The 25045-nt window shown below is 42.5% G+C and overlaps 1 protein-coding gene across 1 annotated transcript; it reads right to left on the bottom strand.

Moving 5' to 3' along the window:
* Nucleotides 1–186: 186 nt before the first annotated feature.
* LOC307218229 (vitamin D3 hydroxylase-associated protein-like) lies at nucleotides 187–24937 on the bottom strand. Its single transcript, XM_079980351.1, has 15 exons — nucleotides 24515–24937; nucleotides 22394–22507; nucleotides 20113–20253; nucleotides 19437–19570; nucleotides 17895–18101; nucleotides 16666–16706; nucleotides 15155–15279; nucleotides 13679–13804; nucleotides 12281–12378; nucleotides 11460–11559; nucleotides 5231–5274; nucleotides 4911–4950; nucleotides 3824–3932; nucleotides 1945–2090; nucleotides 187–1110 (listed from the first exon to the last, which is right to left on the bottom strand). The coding sequence occupies exons 1-15, from the start codon at nucleotides 24920–24922 to the stop codon at nucleotides 976–978; spliced, it is 1968 nt and encodes a 655-aa protein (XP_079836477.1). The 5' UTR covers nucleotides 24923–24937; the 3' UTR covers nucleotides 187–975.
* Between the last annotated feature and the right edge of the window lie 108 nt (nucleotides 24938–25045).

Below are 25045 nucleotides of genomic sequence, written 5' to 3'. Positions count from 1 at the left end.
CATTGGGTCAGCAAATATGCTCCAGTGAGCTGTGACAGAAGTGGGATGGGAAGGTATCCAAGAGGGTGATAGCAAATTGGAGAGGTATAGTCTGAAATCTTATGCTGTACTTGTATTTGTTTAGTCATTCTTTGTTATGGTAAGATGGGAGCACTCAGGCTGCTTGTTATTGTCAAAGAAAAAAAATCATTTTTTGCTTCTTTATTTTGAAATGTTCTACTGTGCCTTCATTCAGCCATGGATTCCACAGTGGTATACATTTTTTAAAAAATGAAATATTAATGCAAGAATAAAGACAAACAATAAAAATCAAAGTACAATAAAATCTAAGTAATTAAAGTGTGGTGTTGATGGTACAGACATGGAAGACCCAGGTTAAAAGTCTGCTTAAAAAACCCCACCACTGGACAAGATGTTAACTTGCTCATAACATGTTTAAACATAAGAGTTGTGTTGCAACTTTGTAGACTGAGAAACACTGCCAAAATTATTGATTTATATTTCCTGTAGGGAATTTCCTGTAGGGATGAAGAGGCAAATTCTGCAGAAGACCAAGAAGTACAGGGCGAGCCCTTTAAAAGTGGCCCTGTGGATACAGAGTACACATGTTCCATGGGGCCTCTTTTAAAAGACTCACCCTGTACATTATTGCACTATCCAAGTCTAAAAGCAAATGGAGTAGAAGAAACCAAAATACCCACAGTGGGGCATGAGGCTAGTCAAAATATACTCATAGAACATTGGGGGCGTGTGCATCTTTTAAGCATTCCTCTTTGCATACCTCGTTGAAGGTTCACTGCTCACTAAGTTACATATTAACATTCTGACATTCTCTTCAAAACTGATGTCTTCTAGCACACATTGATAAAAATGTAACTGAGCAGACCAAGCAATGTCCAGTACACATGCAGCGGTACATCAAAGTAGTCAACAAAGCAGATCTTTTAGCAGATGCAGTGCTCCTTTCCGACAGGATCAGATTTTCCTTCTGCCCCTCCTTTCATGGGAGACTTTCTCTACCTCCTTCATGAACCGAAGACACAATTCCTCCTGCCACGGCAGGGCCACACACTGGACAGCCACAGGGAGCCCAATGGCGCCTTCGACAGCCTGCAGGAGAGATACAAAGGCAGCATGATATCACAAAGCATATTTCATTACTGAGGGAAGCATCCAGTTTGAGCTCGTGGCTTTCAGACTTCTCCCTGCATGTCTCCCTTTTGAATTGACTGAGACTTTCAGGATCTACTGGGCAATAAGGAGGCCTATTTTCAACAGGATCATGGAAATGCTCAGAATAGATTTCCAACATGACTGTGGGGGTTTAGTGTTTTGGGTTAGGAGCTGCATCCCATGCATTTGTTTATAAAAATGTATTCCTACACATGTCACTTGTGTTGGAATATTGCTAATAATTGTACTCTATGACCTTATGGTTGTGATTTTTTTTACCCAGGTCAGACATTTGATGTCAAATGCTCTTATAGGAAATAATTTAATCACATTAACCAGTTTAGAACCTATTCCAAATAAACACACTTAGAATAAGGCTGTACAAGTTACTTTTAAAAAGTAATTTTGTCTGGCAATAACTAAGATCGTACTCAAAATCAGAAGCCGCCAATGAAGATATATTAGTGAAGCAGTTCCAGCTTTCCAATTTAATGGGTGGTGTTAACCAGCTACAAAACTTCTCTAATTTCAGGAGGGAAGCAAGGGAGGGTCAATTTGCTACAATTCTGTATAGCAAACAGAGCCCCAGTGACATGCGGTGGGGTTGAGGAAACTCCAACTCTCATCAGTCTCTACACCAACCAACATGACCAATAGACAGGATGGATAGAAGTTGCAGTCCAACAACATCTGGGTGGGTGGGTGTCACAGGTTCCCCATGCTTGATGCAGCATCTAGGCACTGTCCTTGCCTTGGTTGCTATTGACTGACCTCCTTCATCCTCTTATCCCAGGGGTCTCCATAATGCCCTTTGTAAAGCTTCAGCTCTTCCTCATCTGCCTGTGTCACTGTAGTAACTGGGACAACTCCGGCCGGAAAATTCAAGACGTTGTATAAATGGGTGTAAGTGGTAGCAACTGGAAAAGCCAACACACAATACTTCTCATTTTGCGGTACCAGACCTTTGTTTCATGACACCAACATGCAAATGCAATAAGAGTGCAATGCATACTTCTCTGCACACACAATAAGGAAAAAGAAAATGATCCTGACATGGCAGAGCACTGCTGGATTGTCTTGTGCTACTTTATCAACTAATCTAAAATAACCTTAAGAACTGTCGCATAACTGTTCAGGGAAAGGAGCCTCAGATAGGTGTTGATTGACTCAAGTCTTTTCTCAGATATTTGCCTAGATGCATCCACATCAACAATGCATACACCCATGGAATCAGCCCAAGAGGAACTAGGTTTTCCTGGTTCGGCTTCAAGCATGTTGAGAACCTGAATAATTAACTTGATTAAAGCCTGAAGCCTTGGGAAAAAAAAAGAATACGATTGAGGGTGCTTTCTTATCACTTCTAAGAAAATATGGCATTTGCCTGCCGGCACATTCTTCCTAACTGTAGAAGCAACCACGAGAGATCTGGTCAAGCTGAAATGTGTTGCAATCTTCTTGCCTTGAAGTTTTTAAAAGGCGATGAGACTTAATTCACTCTGTTTTGTTTTGTGGGATTAATAATACTGGGTCCAGAGAAGAGTGAGCAGAACTCCACTCAGGAAACAAGATTAATATGGATTCTCTCACCACTAGTGTCCCTGTGGTCTCCTCAAAGCAGCTCCATCTGGAATGGTGTGCGACCAGGTACTGTAGAGGCCAGCTAAGAGAATGGGGGGGTTGCCAGAATTCAAGGGGGCTGCCTTGCACAGGCAGAAGTTCCTTTCCACTCACTCAATACACCTTTTGATTCCAATTATAAAATAATACTGATAATATTTTTCTCACTGACACCAGTTGAAGGAAAAGTACCAAAGTATAAGTACAATTTCATGCAAGGTAAATATTGAATAATCAAGGAATTAATGCATCAGTCAAAAAATCCATCTACTCACAATAGTGTTGGAAGAAGGGATGGGTTGTAAGACTACAATGCAACCCACCTACAGTTCTGCTAGCAGTACCTTACAGATTCACAGTATATTATGTCCTGGGTAGAGCTAGACTAATGCCTTAGCTATACCTTAGTTGGTTAAGGAGTCCATCCCAAGTGGTATGGCATGATACAATGTAGGTGAATCTACAGCTACGTATGTTGCCATATTGGTATCCTTCAGGTTGAAAGGTAGGTTATAAATACAATAGATGGTGGTGATAATAATAATGGGACATGTTATGTAGTAGTGTGTTCCTGCTTCATAGCCCTGCTCTACAAATCTTTCTCACCACTTTTCAAATTCATTATGCCCCTTGAAGGAACCAGAGCTAAATGGATTAATAAATAATTTCTTCCTTTTGCTTGATTACTACTGAGCAGGAGACAGTTACGTATTAGTGGATGGATGTTCTAACATGCATCTCCTGCCAAGTTGGGATCATCTCCCAGGAAATATGGTAGATATCAAGGATGGCACAATGTGGCTAGATGGGCCCATATACTCTCTCTCCACAAACTTTTATAAATATTTGGGTCATAAGGCTGGGAGAGAAAGATGGTCATCATCTATTCCTCCTTTGCTCAGAGCAAGATGCTCTACAGGTCAGCTCAGAGAAAGCCACATAATTTAATCCACAGTATGCAACAAGCCAAGGGAACAGGATCAATATAAGAGCATGAACACTGGAAAATCAGATAAGATGTATTATTTGGTACCAAATAGCTTGCCAGCATATCCCAAATTAAAAGCTGGTCCCAAAGCTGGACAAAGCACAACATCCAGCTTCAACTTCCTCCATTCTGCAATGAATTCATCACGGTAAGCCTGGGGAGAAATACAAAGAGAAGACAGTGGCTATTATGTACAAAATGCCACCATCAGTGTGAATTGATTAACAGAAATGCATTTACATCCTTACTTGTTGCTGATCAGACAAAACCTAAGAAGCTCTACAGTGTTCTAGTCATTTTAGCTGTGGAGAAAAGGCTGAAGTGTGCTATACCTGAAGGGGTGTCTCCACCCACATTGTTCAGCCCAGACACTGAGGTCCAGCTCCAAGAACCTTCTGGTGATTCCCTCATTGCAAGAAGTGAAAATACAGGGAACCAGGCAGAAGGCCTTCTTGGTTGTCACATCTGTGGAATGCCTACCTATCTAATGTCAAAAAGTTAAATAACCATACTACTACTACTACTACCACTACTACAAACGAATCAGGAGAAGACTGAGACACTCCAAATGCAGAAGAGTTGGGAGATGATAGACATGCTACTGCTGATCTCCATACCCTCAGCATGAGTCCTGTTTTTCCTCATTCTCTCATGGCTCCTGCTCACCCATTAGTACTTTATCATCAGCTCGACCTCCGTCAAAAATGCTCTTTACTCCATCATTTGGCCCAACCCTCTCTGGTCACTTTAAACTATCTGCTTGTGTACATAACAGCACACCATAGCTCCATTGGTTCTATGTTAACATAGACCAGAACTGTGAAATACAGTATTAGCATAGGTCAGCATCATTGATGGTGCTGTAGCTGGAGTTCTGGGGACCATATTAGCTTTCAATTAACATCAGTCTCTAGAATCAAGCCATATAGGATTGTGAGGTAACTATTATTTGCATATCTTGCTCTCAGTGATGAAAGGCACAAAAACTACCCAATAGGGAGACTGCATGCACACTTTCCCAAGAAACTGCCCTTTCTGAACAGGTTTCTCTCTGATGAGCAGTGATTGGGGGCAGAGAAAATCTGAGCACTTGGGCACTTTTCTTCATCTTTTAACAAGAAAACAAAATTACCATCCGGTCAACATTGTTCTTCCAGAAGTTTTTCACTGACCTAGGAAATTTGCAGAAGGCATGCAGATTAGAATTCATGACAGTAACAAGAGAGAAAAATTCCTCAGAGAAAATTAACTAAAACTGCCCATTTTGGCCATATACTCACTTTTCATCACAGATGCAGTCACAGAGTACATTCACAACGATGGAAATATCATTATTCACAACAGTGGTTGTGAAGTTTTAACAACATTGGTATTCCACACAAAATTCCCATCATGATTATATTTAGTACTTCACAATGAATCCATTTTAAAATCGTATAAAAATTAACTTACCCTACTCCAATAAGGGCATTCAGATGTCGAGAGATTCGTGGGAACTGGGAGAGGGAATACACTATTATTATTATTATTATTATTATTATTATTATTATTATTATTGCCACCTTTTCCTGTTAGGAATCCAGCATGCTTTGATCAAAAGTCATAGCTAAATTCAAAAATATATTAATGACTGAATTCTCCTATGTGTTTGATTAAAAGCAGGTTTGAGACAAAAAGTCCCAAGAACAAATTTACGCTTCACTGCTATGTGTGCCCAGGGATGTACCTGGAACTATGTCACCAATTGCCAGGGCCCAGAATAGACTATCATGCACACACCAATGTATCTCAGTTGTTCCTGTGTGCAAACTGTTAACTCCTGTGGGACCCAAGAATGACTGAAGAGTGTGGCATAAATATAAGAAAGGAAGGAATAGTAAACCTATACGTATAGTCCCACATCTATCCATCTGGATGCTATCTTCAGAGCAGCTTTTAGAAAAGTGTCCAAGTGATAAGTTGCAAATTACAGCTGATGGGGTTTCGATGAGAGGTAAATCCTCTTCGTAAATTATTCATTGGAGCATGCTACTAAAGAAACTGATGGACTTTCTGTCTTATTTCATTATTCAACTAAAAACTAATGATCCACAGGGTTTGTCAGTGCACACAAATCATGAGCTCCCAAGGGGTGTTAATTCACACTCACAATATTTCCACTATCACTAACATCTTTAAAAAGCTTTTGTGCAAGTTCCCCAACTAGTTTTTTAAGGGGAGGAGGAAAAGCAGTTTTGTGGAGGTGCTTTGTAAAAAGGGAGACTTTCAGAATTACTTTAAGTACATTCACCCAAATTCAACTGTGGTCACATCCTTCAAGATATAAGCCCAGGTCCCTTTCAGACAAACTTCACATAACAACATCATTGTTTCTACTGATTTTATCTGTATAGTTGTTTTCAGCCACCCTTGCCTCCTTCAGGAGGAAGGGCAAGATATAGGAATAAAAAGTAACACTTGTAATTTTTTTATTAGTAAGAACAATTGTAATATTTTTACTACTTTTAGTTTACTCTGGTAAGTGCTTATAACCTTAGCATCTACTACTTTTTAAAAGTTGCCTGATATAGATTAAAATTTACTGGCATTGCAAAATTGCACTGTTTGCAAAGCTGTTTTGCAACTTATCATCTTGTTGTTATGTATTCAAGTTACACAGCATTTTTCTCCCCTCACAGTTGGCTGAAATTTGTCACATGTACCCCACCTACCCAAAAAGTATCTGCTCCCACTGTGCTTAACATGATGAAGAAGTTAAGGTCAAGTAAAGGCTAAGGGTTTCTTGCGATCCGAACAGCTTTCAGGCAGCCATGCTTTTTACAGAACCAGCCTTCCCATTAGGCAGTCTTTGGGATGCGGGTGGAGCTGTGGTCTAAACCACTGAGCCTCTTGGGCTTGCCGATCAGAAGGCTGGCGGTTCGAATCCCCAGGATGGGGTACAAGTAGATACCGTATTTTTTGCTCTATAAGACTCACTTTTTCCCTCCTAAAAAGTAAGGGGAAATGTGTGTGTGTCTTATGGAGCGAATGCAGGCTGTGCAGCTATCCCAGAAGCCAGAACAGCAAGAGGGACTGCTGCTTTCACTGTGCAGTGATCCCTCTTGCTGTTCTGGCTTCTGGGATTCAGAATATTTTTTTCTTGTTTTCCTCCTCCAAAAACTAGGTACGTCTTGTGGTCTGGTGCGTCTTATAGAGCGAAAAATACGGTAAATAGGTACCACTGTGGCTGGAATGTAAACAGCGCTTCCATGCACTCTGGCTTCCGTCACAGTGTTACATTGCACCAGAAGCAGTTTAGTCATGCTGGCCACATGACCCGGAAAGCTGTCTGTGGACAAACACTGGCTCTCTCAGCCTGAAGCGAGATGAGCACTGCACCCCATAGTTGCCTTTGACTGGGCTTAACTGTCCAGGGGTCCTTTAGCTTTTTGCTTTTTGCTTTATTTCTTTTTAGGCAGAGTGAGAAGACCACTTCAGGCAACAGATGCTGGAGGGCAGCAGTGGCTCCTCCAGCTGTTTCCCTTCAGTCCCTGCCAGCCCCAGCTTCTGAGCTAGGGCTCTGCCAGTAGTGATGCTTGCTTGTTGCTGGGATGAGCCTGAGCTGTCTGTCTGACCTTGTCACCTTCCCCTAATGCAGCCTTTCTCAACCTGTGGGTCCCCAGATGTTGTTGAACTACAACTCCCATCACTCCTAGCTAGCAAGGCCAGAGCTCAGGGATGATGGGAGTTGTAGTCCAAAAACATCTGGGGACCCACAGTTTGAGAACCTCTGCCCTAATGGATCACAGACAATGCCATTAGGAGAACCAGGAAGCCAGCCCAGGCTATTCATCCCGGCAGGCCTCACACGTGCCCAAGCACTGGTCTACTCATGTGATGCACACTAATGCCACAAAGGCATTGCAGCATTTGTCTGAGCAGTTAGCAAGCAGGCAAAGCAGGGAGTGAGCTGCAGTGCTGGAGAACTGAGCTGATTAGGCCATGTAGCCTATTCTGCACCCCCTAAGCTGGCCTGTTGCTCTCAGGTGCAGTGAGGGGCTGGTTGGTAAATCTGTCAATTTCAGTTTCTCTCAGTTTCTCCTTCTTTAGTTCTTCACATCTCCAAATCATTTTCTGAATTTTTTTAAGGTCCTCATGAAAATTCATCAGAAATTTTGTGGGAATTTCACCTAATGCATGCATCTTTCGATGTATTTTTGCCTAATATGCACATTTTTGCAAGTCATTTCCCACTAATATAATGCATTTTTCATCTATTTTTATTAATATTTGCATTTCTATGCACACTTTAGTATATGCATATTCATACAGGTGACTTGGCTGAAGAACTGGATTGCAAAGTTCAGATAAGTGCGGATTTCAGAAGTTGACTGTGTTCACATATTGCTTGGGAAAGAGCACCTTTAAATGCAAACTGAATCAAATTACTCTCCCATCCCTGTGCTCTCATCATCAATATTTACGTAATATTCAGTTATCAATCATGTTGGCTTTTATGCATGCCGCAAAATCAGAATGGCCCTTCTTTCATACCCTCCCTATCATTTTGATCCACACTTTGTGGTAAAAGCTGAAACTGATAGAGACAACTTGGTAAATTCATGTCTGTGCAATTCACAAACAGCCTCTTAAAAGCAACTGTGCTCAACCCAGGCAAAGCTAGTTGCACTAGTTTCAAAAGAAGAGGGTAACACTCATGCTTAATTCACTTAATGAAATCAGTGGGACTTGAAAGTTCACAACTATAACTGGAGTTTGTGTCTGTCTTGTTTCTTTTGACTATCAAGAGATTTTTTGAGTGGATAGTCATGATAAAAAGAATGTATTGTGGCATATGGGAAGAAAAAAGTTATTGCACGGGGGGGGGGAGATTTCTGGCAATTCTATTTTCTCCACGTTGCTTTCAAACCTGATCGTTTTGCAGAGGATGGGCTCATCAGAAAGCAGCATATGAAAACCTGAGACTGGCTGCATCAAAGTCATTATTCTTAGATTATGATTTTCCACCTTGGTTATTCCGCTTTATAAGGAAGGCAGCTAGAACTTGATTTCAGTTAACAAGATTGACTGAGGCGACCGAGCTCTAAATGAAACAGTCATTTCTGAGACATTGTATGAGGGAAACAATCAAATATACTAGTTTGCATTACGATTCAGCTTGGAAGGAAATGGAACATGGCTTGCTCTAAAGATCCAGAGCCACGTTCTGATTTAAATATAACAATAGCAATCAATGCAAATAGGGAGTCATAAGCTTCCTGTGCCATTAAGGAACCTGTAAGCAATCTCATTTTCAGATGCATAACAAAAGCTTCAGCATATTTCCAAGAATGCTAGAGCAACCTTGCAGATTTACTCTCTGGCAATCAAGATTCATCATAGGCATTTTTGGAATATAGGCCAAAATATTAAAACAGAAGCATTTTCTGCCCTGGATCTTGAAAATCCTTGCCCCAGCAGTCTCTCCTTTCCATCCTACCTGTAGTACAATCCTTGGCAAGTCAACTTGGAAGTAAGCCCACTGAGTTCAATTGGAATGGGATAGCTCAGTTGGTAGAGCATAAGACTCTTAATCTCAGGATTGTGGGTTCAAGCCCCATGTTGGGTAAAAGATTCGTGCATTGCAGAGGGTTGGACTACATGACTCTCGTAGTCTCTTCCAACTCTACAATTAATGATTCTGTGACTTAGTCCCAGGTAAATGTGTACAGTATATGACTGCATCTCTAGTCCCGTGGCTTGTCATCTCTTGCAATCCCTGCCGCCATCACTGTACTTTTCAATTTCTAATGATTTACTGTCTGCTCATGAACCTAGGCTCACTTCCCTCCTCTGGACTAAATCAAACCTTGAGCATGAAGATCTTTGCCAAGTAGAGCACCTAGTGTTGCGGCAGCCAATGGCTTCTTTGCTGTACTCCTAGCTTAGGCTCTGAGCTCCCACACCAGGCCTAGCTGTAAAGCTAGCCTCCAAATATTCAGCTCACAGAGGGTCTATCAGCCTCCCTCTAGCTATCTGGCAGCATCTGAGGTTTTCCATGATCGCATTACCAAGAGAAAATAAAACACACAAGAGTGTTGCCAGCAATCCCAAAGCTGCACTCCCTACTTCTGCCTTACGACCTCCTAGAGGTGAAGGATTTCCCTCAACTTTTCCTGCAAAAGTTGGCTGAGAATCCTGTTCAGCAGAAACTGGTGGAACAGTGTGGGTATTGCTCTTCCAGCTTCCCAACACTGTGCATCATTACTCAGAGAGGGAGATGCAGAGAACTCATCAGGGTGAAGCAGCATGGATAATCTGATGCTCCTGCCACCGCAAGCTGCACCACACTGATCTCCCTGTACCTCTCCTTCATGGGAAGCTGCAGCAATGTGCAATGTTGGGAAGCTGCACTCCACCAGCTGCTACTGATTCTACTGTTAATCTCCATTAATCTATGGGGAATGATGATGACCCCGGACTGCGAAAGAGGAGGTGAACACCACACAGGGACAGATTTAACTTGGAGTGGTTTGGGGCACCTGGAAAGCCCCTGTGGCAAGATAACCTTGGCACCAATATGGAAAGGTACGTGGGAGACATATAAATGAAAAGCAATATTGTTGGAATAAAAAGGGAAAGGGGAAGGACTCCTGACAGTTAAGTCCAATCGCAGACGACTCTGGAGTTGCGGTGCTCATCTCACTTTACTGGCCGAGGAAGCCAATGTTTGTCCGCAGACAGTTTTTCCAGGTCATGTGGCCAGCATGACTAAGCCGCTTTTGGTGAAACCAGAGCAGCACATGGAAACACTGTTTACCTTCCCGCCAGAGCCGTACCTACCATATTTTTTGCCCCATAGGACGCACTTTTTCCCCTCCAAAAATGAAGAGGAAATGTGTGTGCGTCCTATGGGGCGAATGCAGGCTTACGCTGAAGCCTGGAGAGCGAGAGGGGTCAGTGCGCACCGACCCCTCTCACTCTCCAGGCTTCGCGCAGATCTCCGCAAGCCGTGGGAGCCCGCGCCGGGCTCCCATGGCTTGCGGAGAGTTGCCTGCATGCCAAAGGCTGGGCGCACTGATCTCAGCGCACCAAGACTTCGCGCAGCTCTCCGCAAGGCGCGGGAGCCCGGCGCTGGGCTCCCGCAGCTTGCGGAGAGTTGCCTGCATGCCACGCCCCGTTGTTTACTGCTCAGGCAGGCAGGGAGGGAGAAACGGGTCGGGCGAGCGCACGCAGTTCAAACCGCCCCCCCCCCGCCCGGCGCGAGGCGCCCGCTCTCCTTCCCGCCTCCATGTTGTTGCCTGAGGAGAAGACGCCGACACCTTGGGCAGATATGCTTTTCTCCTCTAAAAACTACAGTAGGTGCGTTTTTAAAAGCTTGGGCTTACCCCGCGGCTGGGGGGGGGGGAATAAAATTTTTTTCTTTATTTCCGCCCAAAAAAACTAGGTGCTTCCTATGGGACGGTGCGTCCTATGGGGCGAAAAATACGGTATTTATCTACTTGCACTGCCATGCTTTCAAACTGCTAGGTTGGCAAGAGCTCACCCCGTAGCGGGGATTTGAACTGCTGACCTTCTGATCAGCAAGCCCAAGTGGCTCAGTGGTTTAGATCACAGTGCTACCCGCGTCCATTATTGTTGGCATACACAAAGGTATAAATGGAGAAAGTCTGTGTGTCTGTTTCACAAGTTGGAGACTCACCAACGGCATTAAAATGAGAGCCAGGATCCTTTTCAGTAAATTTGGCAACCGGTAACAATTTATCTGGTTTGTCCAAGTGGAATCCACAAACTCTCCATCACTGGGAAAGTAAAAAGAGGAAGAAAGCAGGTTCTATGCTGTACAATAATGTCTGTAAATGCTATTTACTTGTTGCAATGACATGCCTATACTACAGCTACTATCCTTGCAGTTAAAATCCCTGATAGACAAATGCAGAATCTGAAACTTAAAGCATGACTGAGGGGCAGATAATCAACTCCTGAAGGAAATGGAATTTTCAGTAATTCAGCAAAGAGCATAATTTAATTTAAGCCTCTCTCCCCCTGTTTATCAGTTTTATTAAACACACTATAATTCAGTTCCACAACCTATTGTCATTGTTATCTGCACAATACTTGTATACATAATAGTACTACAATTAAAAAATATATTTTTATGCATACATATTCTATTGACATTTGTTATTCCAGAACATAATAAAAAGTGTCTGCTGTTCTAAAAGCCATTCCATAAATGTGTTTTGGCCATTACTTCCTCTTCTATAATATTTGAATGTTATAATTACTATGTTACACCAGATTTTTCAAATCAATCTGAAATAATTATTATAAGCCTTTTTTGTTGTTGTTGTTATTAAATTATTATTATTAATAATAATATGCCTCTTTTGCTCCTAATCGTTTCCCACTAAAGAGCCTTAATATCTCTTCTTCAGAAAGTTTTTGATATAACTTTAGGTGTCCTCCCGTAAACACATACATAGACTACATATGTGTCTATACGTCTTGGTATCTACTTACAACTTTTCCAGTAATGTTGAACATCCATCTGCATAGAGGCCTTTGGTGAAGAGCTCATCCACCAAAAAATCAATTCGAGGAGGAGTGAAAGGTATGAGCTGAGCAGAAAAACAAGGTAAATATTTAAAGGCAACAAAAATATATAATAAATATATGCAGTTATCATTCTGCCTTTATACATGTGATTCCTTGCAATCAGTAAAAGGAAAGGAGGGCCTATATATTGCCTGGATATACATTCTTGGCGGAGAATGTTATTGTCTAATCTCCACAGGCCTCTATTTACTTTTGTCTAGAATTGTCTAGACTGCAGCCCAGTCTATAGGTACAGGTGCAGTCACAAGCTTGAATAAGTACCAGAAAATGTCAACTTAGCAGAACTCTGGAAGCTGCAAAATGTCTAATGTCAGAAAACTGGAGATGTAAGTTTCAGGCAGTAGTTGGTAACTGGTATGCAGACATAGGGTATTCAACTAAATTTTACTCATTCTAATTGGAATTAATGACCATTACTAACTTGGCAGACCCTCCAAGTGTCCCTATTTTCCAGGGACATCCCTGATTTAGAGATGCTGTCCCAGTTTCTGATTTGATCCCGGAAAGCCCCTCTTTTCCTTAGGATGTCCTGAATTCCATTGGAGAAATGTTGGGGGGTATGGAGCTATCTGACCCCTGAGCCGTCTGAAGGCAATCCTGTGTATAGGGAAGGGTTTTTTAAAAAAATATTTAATATTTTGTTATATTTTTATATATCCTGGAAGCTTCTCAGAGTGGCTGGGGCAGCCCAGTAAGATGTGTGGGATAGAAATAGTAAAAATTATCATTATGGAATGGGACATCCCTATTTTCATCAGAGAATGTTGGAGGGTATGACCTGGGGCTACTAAATCCAATAGATCTACTCTGTGAAAGAAAGATGAATACAACCTAGGGTGTGTATACTCAAAAGTCAGGTGTATGTTATGTGCAGCAATCCAATGAGTACATTTTCAGTGGTGACAGGCATCTTCTAAAAAACAATGCCAGTAGACTAGCATGGCTCTAGAAAATAATGAAGAAAATACCTTATTTTTATTATCCCCTTCTGCTTCCTTCCCATAGCAACTTTTCGTCAAGTTTCTTTCTCCTTTCCTCCCCACATCTTCCACTTGCTATTTCTTTTTTACTTAATTAACAAATAACACATTACACTGCATCGTTTACAAAGATCAAGAATCAATGTTCTCGCTGGCAGTGTGCATTGTTTCTGCATAAATAGCCATCTCTTATTATTATTGATTTGTTACATGTATTACAAAACCCAATAAAATTAAAGCAATGAAAATGCAGCAAACAAACTCAATATAAATTAAAGTTCAGGCAATGTAAGAAAAAGCTCTCCATGGGCCCAGAGCTTACCGTGTGTCCTGCTTCCTGTAGCAACTGTCGAGTTTCCAGCACAGCTCTCCTCATGCTGGGAGAGGGCTGGAAATAACCATCTCCATCATAGTAGCCAATCCTGAGTGGCCGGGAGCTAGAGTAAATCTGCAGAGAGGAACCAGAGTAATCACATAGTGCTAGTCACCAGGGCAATGAGAAGAAGGTGACATGGCTTTTCACAGCTCAGGTGAGGGTGAAAGCTAGGGATCAGGGTACCTGACGGACTGCTCATCTCCCCATGTATCTGTGTGCTAAAATCTCCATCAGAGGCCCTTCCCTGGGTACCACTATCATATGAGGTGTGGCATTTTGACTCTGCTTTGGTTTTAGAATGCTCTTTCCCACTGTCTAATTTGTTGAGCCCAGCCATCTTGTTAGCTGAATAGTTGTTGACACAGTGTCAACATCAATCAATTCAGATCACATCAATTCAGGAACTGTAAGGGATGGAGTATTCACCTTGTTCCTCTTGGGTGCTGACCTTTAAAGCCCTAAACAGCCTCGGCCCAGTATACCTGAAGGAGCACCTCCACCCCCATCATTCAGCCCAGACACTGAGATCCAGCTCCAAGGGCCTTCTGGACGTTCCCTCACTGCAAGAACTGAAGTTACAGGGAACCAGGCAGAGGGCCTTTCTGGTAGTGACACTCACTCTATGGAACGCTCTCCCATCAGATGTCAAGGAGATAAACAACTACACGACATTCAGAAGACATCTAACAGCAGCCCTGTATTGGGAAGTTTTTAATGTTTCGTGTAGGTCTTACTATGTTTTTATATTTTGTTGGAAGCCGTCCGAAGATGGACGGGGTACAAATAATAATATTTCATGAAGCAACCTGAAAATTCAGGGCCACATTCTGAAGAACCAGAAACCTCAGCTGATACCTGAAGAAAAGAGAGTCCTGCTCCTGTCTTAAACTATTCATGTAGCCATGCAATAGGTATCATTATTCAGCTCCTCTTTGTGGATAATATCAGTATGTATTTGAGTCACTAGGTGGCACTAGACTTAGTGCTCTGCAGGTGGAGTCACAAGTTTCGTGTTGTTGTTAGAGAGATAACAAACTGACTCATGGGTCTCCTGAGCCTTTAATTTCTCTTACCTAGATGTCAGATCTGACTTCAGATTTCTCCCTCCTGACACCTAGACCAAGCTCGAGTTTTTCCTTCTTTCGCTGTGAAAGGGTTTCAGACCTCAGATTTCAAACAAGCTTCACCCTGGGCCTCCATTTTGGCTTTACCCTTTAGACCTTTCCTCCTTCCCTGGCTGACAGCTCCACTCACTGCTGCTATAGAGTGTAAAATCCCTATAGTGACACCTAGCATGCATGCACTGATATTTCAGCATTGACAAAAATTGAGATTCCCCCACTAAAAAGGAAATTTCATTATGCATTAAAAGCCTATGGTGAATCAACTACTTCAGTGTGCTGTTGAACACAATTCCATTACCTCCTCATTAAAGGGAATTGGGGGCACAGATGAATCCAGGCGAAATAGTTCGTCACACAGGAGGGCCCTCATGCACAGAACCAGACTGTCCACATCTCTTGCCATTGGGCCTGTCACGGAGATGACTGGAACAAAAGAGGAAGACTTCTGAACATGGGGAAGAAGATAGGAGTGCTAGTAGCTTGATTTTCATGCAGTTGCCTTCCAGTTATTAGGGTTTCTACATGCACAACAATGCCAAAGGGCCATTTCTGAGGAGGAAAAAGGACTCTGGAATTACTTTCTCCCCAGGCTCATCAGTTTTCACATGATGATCACCCAGTCATCCCATCCACAAAAACTGCCAATTATTCTGAAATGTATCTACAAATATGCTTTTCTACGATATGGTGGTAACTAAAGATCTCACTGGGTGACAATGCGTTCACAGATTCATTTCACCACATGAAAACTGAGCAGTCAGGTAACCAAAAGAAGAAAGTAAGTTTTAAATGTGCAACCACAAATTCTGCAGTATGAATGTTAAAAAGAATTGAGTTGCAATTTTCGCACCCATTTCAGACATGCTGTGAAACCATGGCTTAGCACAGCCATCTGCAACCTTATAACTTCCACAGCTTTTGGACTACAAGTCCTATCAGGGGCTGTATTTGTGTGCAGCTATTGGCAGAAGGTTGATTTCTGGTGATTTGAAGTAGATCTGACCCCCCCCCCCAATTGTTTAAACAGCAACAATATAATGACTTCCCCTTGATACTACTGCACCGAAGAGTGTTGGGGATGGGGAGAGGATTTTTATGTGAAAAGACCGCACATTCTGGATTTCAAAACAAATTGCAGAGCTCAGAATGTCTGTTGCACCTGGTTCTGTGGATCTCAGGGTTCTAGTAAAAATAAATTAAGTAGATCCCACAAGGCCTAAGATCTACATACATTTGCATAGAGTATTTATGTAAGCCAGGGGTGCCAACTTGAATAAAATATTGGGGGGCAGGTAAGCCTCATCCTGCATAATCAATCACACGACATGGTGCACGCACACCTTTTGAATGGTAATGCCCATCAGCTTGGGGGGGGGGTAGCAACCTCAAATATTTTATTGGAGGGGCAAAGACCTCTTGGCCCCTAGGAATTGGCTCCTATGGTGTAAGCTCAGGCACAAAGATCATTTGACTTAATTTTTTTTACTGTCACAGAATCTTACAAAATTAAATGAATTTTCAGGTTGCAAAAGAAATGCGCACCATTTTTTCCTTACATATAGCCAGCAAAAACAGTTAAGATACATCTGATCTTCATTAAACAAATCAGAAATTACCATTAACACCTGGCCTTCTCAAAGAATGACATTTGCATTTGTTTGTTTTTAAATGAGCCCAAACTCTAAAAGTTTATTGCTTATCGGAAAACCGCGGTCTCCATCAAAGGGCTTGTGCTTGTTTAAATTCTCCCATGAGCTAAGTAAGACTTTCAACTCTCGCTTATATTTTATCAGCAATAGACTTGCTCACCTGAGTTCATTCCAGCTACAGGAGTGCTAGCACCTTTGACGCTGCACAAGAGCAAACGGGAAAAGTAAATTAATGATGGAGAAAAGCCAAATGACAGAGAGAGCCAAAGAGACCCAAGCCATGAAATGCAAGTGACATGCGTCAAAGGATGTTCCTAATAGCTGAAAGCCATTGGAAATTCTGTGCAAAGTACCTTCCTTTTAAAAATATTTGATAGGGAAATGTTACAGGCACATTTCATTATCCCTAATTAACTTCCGAGCCTCTGTAAAACTACACAGAGGAGGGCACAATCTGATGTCCACCCCTCACTGAAGCAGATCCTGATATTTTAACTATGCAGCTTGCATACACTGTGGATTCAAACAATTTCACTTCCCTTCTTAGAATTTAGACCAGAACTAACAAAAATTTGCAGAGAGATTTGAGCTTTAAGTGAAAACAGGCTCTGGATCTTCCCTGTGTTTAATACTTTCTGTGGCACTGCCCACTTTTTTTTAGTCCGGAAGTCAGGAATTATGCTACTAATGCAGTTCCCTTCCCCCACACCCACCCCTCTTTCACAGATATAGTCACGTTTCCTGGAAAACTGGCGTATCCTCATGCCTCAAATACTCTGAAAGTTTAGTTGACTACATCTCATAAAAAACAAATGTTACTTGCCAATAACCCAAGTTTGCTTAGACAAAGAGGAGCCCTTTACTGCAACCTCTTTTTGGTGTTATTTATTTATTTATTTAATTTGTATATCACCCTATACCCACAGGTCACAGGGCAGTTTACAACATAAAAACACAAAATATATATTAAAAATAAAACCAATGTGACTTCAATGTGAGCCAAGACTCCACAGGGCTTAGCCTCAGAATCTGCTTTAAAAAAAAAAAAATGCCAAAACACAGGGGTTCATTGAGTGAGAAGTTGTCCAATTAGTACAATAATTTTTGCCTGCACAATGGGACTTCTATATGCCGCCACTCCACATAGAATGAAGAACTGGTGCTGTTCTTAAGGAGACCCTGAATGCCAGGCGGGCCTTGGCAAATGCCAGATCATGTTAACTAACAGGGATTATGTAATGTTTGTCACCCAGAGAACTAGTTTCCCAGGGCTCTCTGTATCAAGACCTGTATCAAGAATGTCTGCTTTTAAACTGCAATTCTGCTGCTCTTCACTTGGTTGATTGTACATGATTTATGGATGGATGGTTCCAAACCTGTGAGACCTACCTCAGCCTATAGCCGGTGGGTTTTATTCCACAGATCCCACAGAAGCCACATGGCACTCGGATACTTGCAGCCACATCGGTCCCAATCCCAAGAATGGAGCCTCCTCCTCCAATGAGTGCAGCTTCCCCTCCGCTAGAACCTCCAGAGGTTTTCTTGTGGTTGAAAGGATTCAAGGTTTGTCCAAAGAGTGTATTGCCACAGTCAATGCTGAATGGGATGGAAAAGGGCTAGTAAGTTAATGCTCCAGTAAGGAAGAGTACACAAGCGATCCTTGCAGTTGTTAAGGACTGCAGCAAGGGTATTTCTGAGAGCAAAACTATTATCAAAATCTTCTAGAGACTGGGTGCCACTTTCTCCTGTGAGACGATAGCTATTCAAAGTGAAAGGCCCAGTGTTTAATGGAATACTTTTGTCTGTCTTCCAGCATTTTAGCTCTGTTGTACTGCACTTGTGGTCCTGTCCTTGGAGGATTCTGTTGTTGAATGTATGTTTATCCTATATATCTGAATGGTGGAATCAGGTTGCAAAGACTGCTTTCCTTGGTAAAGGTTGTCCCTTAATAATCACGTACCAATTCCATTAAAAACTGGGCCTTTCACTCTGAATAGCTATCATCTTACAATAGCTATCACTTTGAATACAGCTATCATCAATATGTTAGAATTCCTGCTCCGTGATTGCAGTCATAGGATTGTTGTCTTTCACATGACAATATATGTTTTGACTCCACAGAGTGCGAAGTGACAGAGACAGGATGTTTGTGTTACTGTGTTCCGTGAAGTGGGACTATTGTCCTTTGTTCTTTCTCTTTGCTGTCTGATGCTAGAGAGAGAGGGAGCCATGTTGCAGTGTTCCATGTGTATTTATATGTAAATAAAGTAGATTAGCCAAAATGCTGAGTTGCATTCTTATGTAAGTGTTGGAGTGAAGAGGTGCTTTGTACAGTCTGTTCTTATCTGTTCAATTCTAGCATCTAGAAAGATTGGCTTGAAGAAGCAGCCCAGCATGCATTGGGTTTCTTGGATTCGGGGGCCTCAACCAGTTCTTTGTCATGAAAGCAGTAAACCATGTACTGAGATGACACTTGGAAATCGATCTTCACAAACACACCGTAGTTCTTCAAACTTCTCTCCTTTCTGCCTAGAAAAACAACCCTAAAAAGCAGGGATGGGAATCTGTGGCCCACCAGATGTTGTTCAGCTGAAACTCCCATAATCCCTTGACCACTGGCCATGCTGGCTGGGGTTGATGGGAGTCCAGAACCATCTGTAGCTCCTCAGGTCTCCCAACTCTATCATGAAGCCTGACTTGGATTTCTTCCTGTTGAGTGAGAGTCAAACTATGTCTGTATGGCACCTAGCTGTGATCTACCGGGTACATCATTTCCTGGCATGGGGATAAAGTGATAGGAAAAGGTCGACCTCCTTATTTTCTGTGTTTTCAGTTGCTGTAGAGCCACCAAAACTGCCATTATTTACCTAGACTGCTAAGGCCCAGCTGCTGCCTTGAAGAATTAAACAAATGAAAGAAACACACACGTACTTCACTATGGCCTGTGAAAGGTTGGTCCTTACAAATGGAATTGCCCCTTGTTTCTTTAAAACTTTGACTATCACAGAGTCCTCCTGCTCAGGACGGTCTAGATATTTCACCAAGCCAAGTGTATTGGGGTACCCCTGGAATTAGAGAAATAAAGTGAGATACTTATCCTTACATCTGTTGACCATATCCCAAAAAAGCCACCCAAAACATTAGACGAGAAAGTAGAGGTGACATTAATTTTAAAGAGAACAACCACAGTCCCTCCAGTCATTAGGTAATATCATCAAATTTCACTTAAGAGTGAATTCATGCATATATTTAGAGGGAATTAGGTTAGTCTAAGAAGCATTTGTAGAGCTTTAAATATAACACAAATAGCTTGAGAAATTAGCGTGCCCTCTCCTTTGACTTTCCCTCCATGCAGATGCCCATAACTAAAGGTAAAATTTGTGATGTTTATGGGAGAGGAGCAGTTCCACTGTAGGTGAGCAAAGCATAGGGGCACCCGCCCCCCAGCTGGTGACCCACATGGCTGATTTAATTATATTATATAAACAAATAGAAATATAAAAATATACATATTCCTCTTGGCTTTAAATTCGCAAGCTTCCTCTGTTGCAGAGCCCTCCTCATCTTACCCTCATTGCAATTATTCAGGGATCATGGCAGAAAGTACCTTGCAGGCCACATCTTCCTTAATACTGACTGGGACTCCATAAAGCAATCCTTTCTCCCTTTTTTTGGTCTCCCGGAGCTGTTCCTCACACTCTGGAAGGAAGTTGGTCACACAGTTGATTTGCCGGGTTACCTCCAAGGCCTTTGCGTGAGCAAGAAACAAAACAGGGGGAGAAGAAGGCAAATTTGTGACAATATGCTCTCTTCTTGACTGTTCTCATTGTGAAGGTCTCTTTTCCACCTTGCAAATGCAGTGTTTTATCTGTGATCATTATGCAAGACAAGCATGCTAGTAGAAAACTGCAGCAAAAGGGTGTGTTCCAACTTCCATTTGTAGCATAGGGTTCACCTATCAGTTCACTATGTCGAAACTGGATATATGCTGGTCCTATTAGGATCTGGTTGGCTTCAGCTGTTATTACAGAAACCACTTTGGGGTCACCAGGTGTCAAAAAGCAATGTATAAAGAAACACCCAAACAAACCACTCTATTTGAGGACAGATCTGCTGCCTATTCTCAGCACCACACAAGATTGCATACACTTCTGCAGCTGGCATCTTCCAGCTGCCAAGCAGGCGCCGCATTCACTCGATCCACTTAGCAAAGCCCCTGCACTCCTCCCTAGAAGCCTGAAATCCAAGTCGCTCCAAAAATGGAAATCCCTTGTAGCTTAGCTGCTAGGGACCATAATAAATCTATCACGGCTGAAAATAACTACGCAGATCATATGGTCTATGAAAGGCCTGAGTATTACATGCCCTAGATGCAGGGTGGGGGTGGGGAGGAAGATAGTAAACTCTCCCATTAAACCTGTAACTGTGACAGGCCTAGATGCCCTGTTAGCACAAATAGTGCAGGTTGCAAAATTTGACTTTTCTTGGAGCTGGATTTGAATTAGCTTGGCTGTGTGTGTGTGTGTGTGTGTGTGTGTGTAGAGGATACAAGAACTTTGGGATAAGGGAATAGTGTCTTGTTTATTTGGCCTAAAGAGCAAAAATGGTGGAGACTTTTAATTTTTTTTAATTAAAATTCAAATTTATTCTGTGCGCTAAATCACCTTAATTCAAATGTATTAGACTAGTAATGTGTAAGTAGGGATGGGTGAATTTGTCAGTTTTAGTTTCTCTCACTAGCTCATTTTTCCAATCTGAAGTTCACATCAGTTTGCAATTTTAAAAAAACCCATCCTCCTCAGTGTGAATTTTTCCTAATATTCATATATTTGTATGCAGTTTTGCCTAATAGGCACATATTTGCAGAGCCATTTCCCCTGCTATAATGTATTTTTGTGTTTTCTCTCCCCACTAATATATGCACTTTTTTGCACAATATTACCCCACCATGTGCATTTTGGATGGAGCATAATTTGGCTGGAGAATTGCACCACAAAACTGTGCACATTTTGAAGAACAGCTGTATTTCAGCTAGCATATTGCACATCAGTGCCTTAAAATGAGCACAAGAGACATTATGCTGAAAGACACAAGTCATTTGTAGTGTGTCACTTTTGAGTTTGTACAGTGTGTATCCTGCCTCACTCCTTAAGTAGTAGTAATAATAATAATAATAATAATAATAATAATAATAATAATAATTTTATTATTTATAGCCCTCCCATCTGGCTGGGCTTCCCCAGCCACTCTGGGCGGCTTACATATCTAAAAACATAATAAAAACATCAATCCTTAAAAACTTCCCTAAACAGGGCTGCCTTCAGATGTCTTCTAAAAGTCAGATAGTTGTTTATTTCCTTGACATCTGATAGGAGGGTGTTCCACAGGGCGGGTGCCACCACCGAGAAGGCCCTCTGCCTGGTTCCCTGTAGCTTCACTTCTCACAGTGAGGGAACTGCCAGAAGGCCCTCAGAGCTGGACCTCAGTGTCCAGGCAGAATGATGGGGATGGAGACGCTCCTTCAGGTATACTGGGCCGAGGCCATTTAGGACTTTAAAGATCAGCACCAACACTTTGAATTGTGCTCGGAAACGAACTGGGAGCCAATGTAGGTCTTTCAGGACCAGTGTTATATGGTCTCAGTGGCCACTCCCAGTCACGAGTCTTCTGGATTGGTTGTAGTTTCTGAGTCACCTTTAAAGGTAGCCCCATGTAGAGTGCATTGCAATAGTTCAAGCAGGAGATAACCAGGATATGCACCACTCTGGCGAGACAGTCTGCAGGCAGGTAGAGTCTCAGCCTGCATACCAGATGGAGCTGGTAAACAGCTGCCTGGACAAAGAATTGACCTGTGCCTCCAGCTGTGATTTACCCCCAGGTAGTCTTACCTTTTCCATGTAGGTGTAGAGAACACTTTCTGGAGACAATGAGCCATCTTTCAACTTTGCAGACAGTTCCACAAGGGGAAGAGCTAGGATTGGAGCAGCTTTCACTCCTGGGTTCTGTAGCAGGGAGCAAACACATTGCTGGCAAACTGCTATGTCATGTGCACTCGCTTGCCAGACCAACATTGCTACACAGCATTGTGGACACATTGCACTTTCAGACATGCAAAGCAGGCTACAGATTGGCCTGTCAGCAGCAGCATCACATGGGTGCTCAATGACTATATATCTAATTAGTAGCAAAATAACAGCTCACTGATGACCAGGAATGGGTACTGACCCCAGGCTTTAGCAGCTAACTTGATCTCCACCCTGCTTTGCATGGCAAGTCACAGAGATATGTTATATGTGACTGTATCTGACAGCTAAGACATCATTAAAAAGATGATACAACTGAAAAAAAAAAATTGAATTTGAAATATTGACTTAAAAATATTGATTTCAACCAATTACACACTTCTTCTCCTCTGCACTGTGGTCACCAAGAGTTTTGAAACAGTTCTGTATCACAAGCAGAGCTTGTAGGTTGGAATAGTTTCTCCAAAGAGGTAAATATATGGTAACAGATGCCCTCTGCATCCAAAGAGAGTTCTGGGCTGTATTTCCACAAAGTGCAAGTAGGAAGAGTTAAAGCTAACAATGGACATTGTAAGTCCATTGAGGATTATTGTGTTAGATTTACTGGTTGTAATGCAATTTATAGCATTCATTTTACACTGTGATGCCTTGTTGTGTTATGAAACTGTGGCTTTTTGTTCAATATACCACTATGACACACTAAATTAGAAATGACAGGAAATAACTGTATGCTGGTATACTGCCCCAAGTTTTGACAATGCAACTCCCACTGTTTTCTGAGTTAATGAAGTTGCAAGAGGACCTCCAGTAGATTCCGCTAGATTTCCACGCATAGCTTTTACATCGCATGAAAGATCCCATACAATGTGAAAATGAACAGGTAAGGAACCATTGTGAAGATGGAATAAAGTGCTGTATAGATACGTCCAAAGTTCTCTCTGGGAAGATGGCTCTCTTCACCCAGCCCTGTGCAAAATGAGAGACAAGTGGGAAGGAGTTGCTCCTTCTATCCAGAGACATACCAGGCCCTAGCATGAAAGTGCAGCAATGGCCTTGACAGGCACCAGCAATTGCCAAGCAATCCTTAGGCTCAAGTATCTTTTCTTTAATGACAGGTGATTTGTTAACAGTCTGCTAATAACGCGGCCAGGGACAGCTGCATTCAGGCTGCCAGTTGAAATGCAGCAAGAGGAAAAAGGGAAAGCAACTTTATACCCTCTTTTCCATGACACAAGATTTGCCTCAGTTGCAACAAGTTCCTAAAGTTAGATAGGGTGCATAAATTGGAGGGGGGGGGCTCCCATAATAAACTTAGCTGAAGGAAACAGAGAAAGCATGGACTGCACCATCCTACTAGATTTATAGGAAAGCAAAGCTTTCAGGGGAAGAGCAATCATGTTAAATTCAACATACACATATTGGGAAAGTATATTGTCATCACTGTAAGACTAAAAGGTAAAGGTACCCCTGCCCGTACGGGCCAGTCTTGCCAGACTCTAGGGTTGTGCGCTCATCTCACTCTAGAGGCCGGGAGCCAGCGCTGTCCGCAGACACTTCCGGGTCACGTAGCCAGCATGACGAAGCTGCTCTGGCGAGCCAGACCAGCGCAGCACACGGAACACCATTTACCTTCCCGCTGGTAAGCGGTCCCTATTTATCTACTTGCACCCGGGGGTGCTTTCGAACTGCTAGGTTGGCAAGCGCTGGGACCACATGACGGGAGCGCACCCCGCCGCGGGGATTCGAACCGCCGACCATGCAATCGGCAAGTCCTAGGCGCTGAGATTTTACCCAAAGCACCACCGCATCCCGCGTCTGTAAGACTACCTTGAAATAATTGCCATCTTTCATGCTATTAGCACTTTTGCAAACCTCAGCAATCAACAGCATCTCTGCAGAAAGTACCAGAAGAGACCCACTGAAATTTTGATACAAAGGGGAAAAAACCTTTATCCAAATGATAGGAAACCTCTAAAATATATTCACCTGTTGTTTAAACTGTCTTGCTGCTTTCTCCATACGTTGAAAGCCAAGCTCTCGCTTGCCCTTGGCCTCTTCAAGTTTCTTCTGCACCCGCCTCTGATTCACCCATTTTATCACCAAGATTGCAGTGGCTGAACCACAGAGCACAGCTGAGACAACGCAGACATCCACCTTTTCATCAGGCAAGAGAGACTTCACTTTGTCTAGAGCCATAGTGGGAAATCTGCTCACAGCTCTCAACCAGTGGGAGCTGCTAGAGCTGTGAGTTCCTAATAGCAAAGACGGCAAGGAAGGGAAGGAGGTGGTGGTGAATTTTAATCCCACCCAGGAGCTATCAGTTCCAAGCCACTGGGAAACAGAAGCTTGTGCGTCTATGACTGAAGAAAGTTTAGGAAAGTGTCTCACTAGCATAGCCAGGCACTGATTGACAGAAACTCCACGTCATTTGCCAATCGTCAGTGAATCCTCCCAAACATTCCAACATTCTTCTGAGCTCTTAATCTTAGCAGTACAAGATCCACCTGTTCCTTTCCA

The sequence above is a fragment of the Podarcis cretensis genome (genome assembly GCF_951804945.1).
Source record: "Podarcis cretensis genome assembly, chromosome: 6".
Taxonomy (NCBI): domain Eukaryota; kingdom Metazoa; phylum Chordata; class Lepidosauria; order Squamata; family Lacertidae; genus Podarcis; species Podarcis cretensis.
This window is presented reverse-complemented; position numbering and strand designations above follow the sequence as displayed.

Excerpts from the sequence above, each read along its gene's own strand:
- LOC307218229 (XM_079980351.1), bottom strand. The coding sequence starts at position 24,922 with ATGCTAGTGAGACACTTTCCTAAACTTTCTTCAGTCATAGACGCACAA. Across the intron at positions 3,933-4,910 it reads AGAACAATGTTGACCGGATG|GCTTACCGTGATGAATTCAT; the intron begins GTAATTTTGTTT and ends ATTTCTCCCCAG. Across the intron at positions 1,111-1,944 it reads GGGATAAGAGGATGAAGGAG|GCTGTCGAAGGCGCCATTGG; the intron begins GTCAGTCAATAG and ends TCTCTCCTGCAG.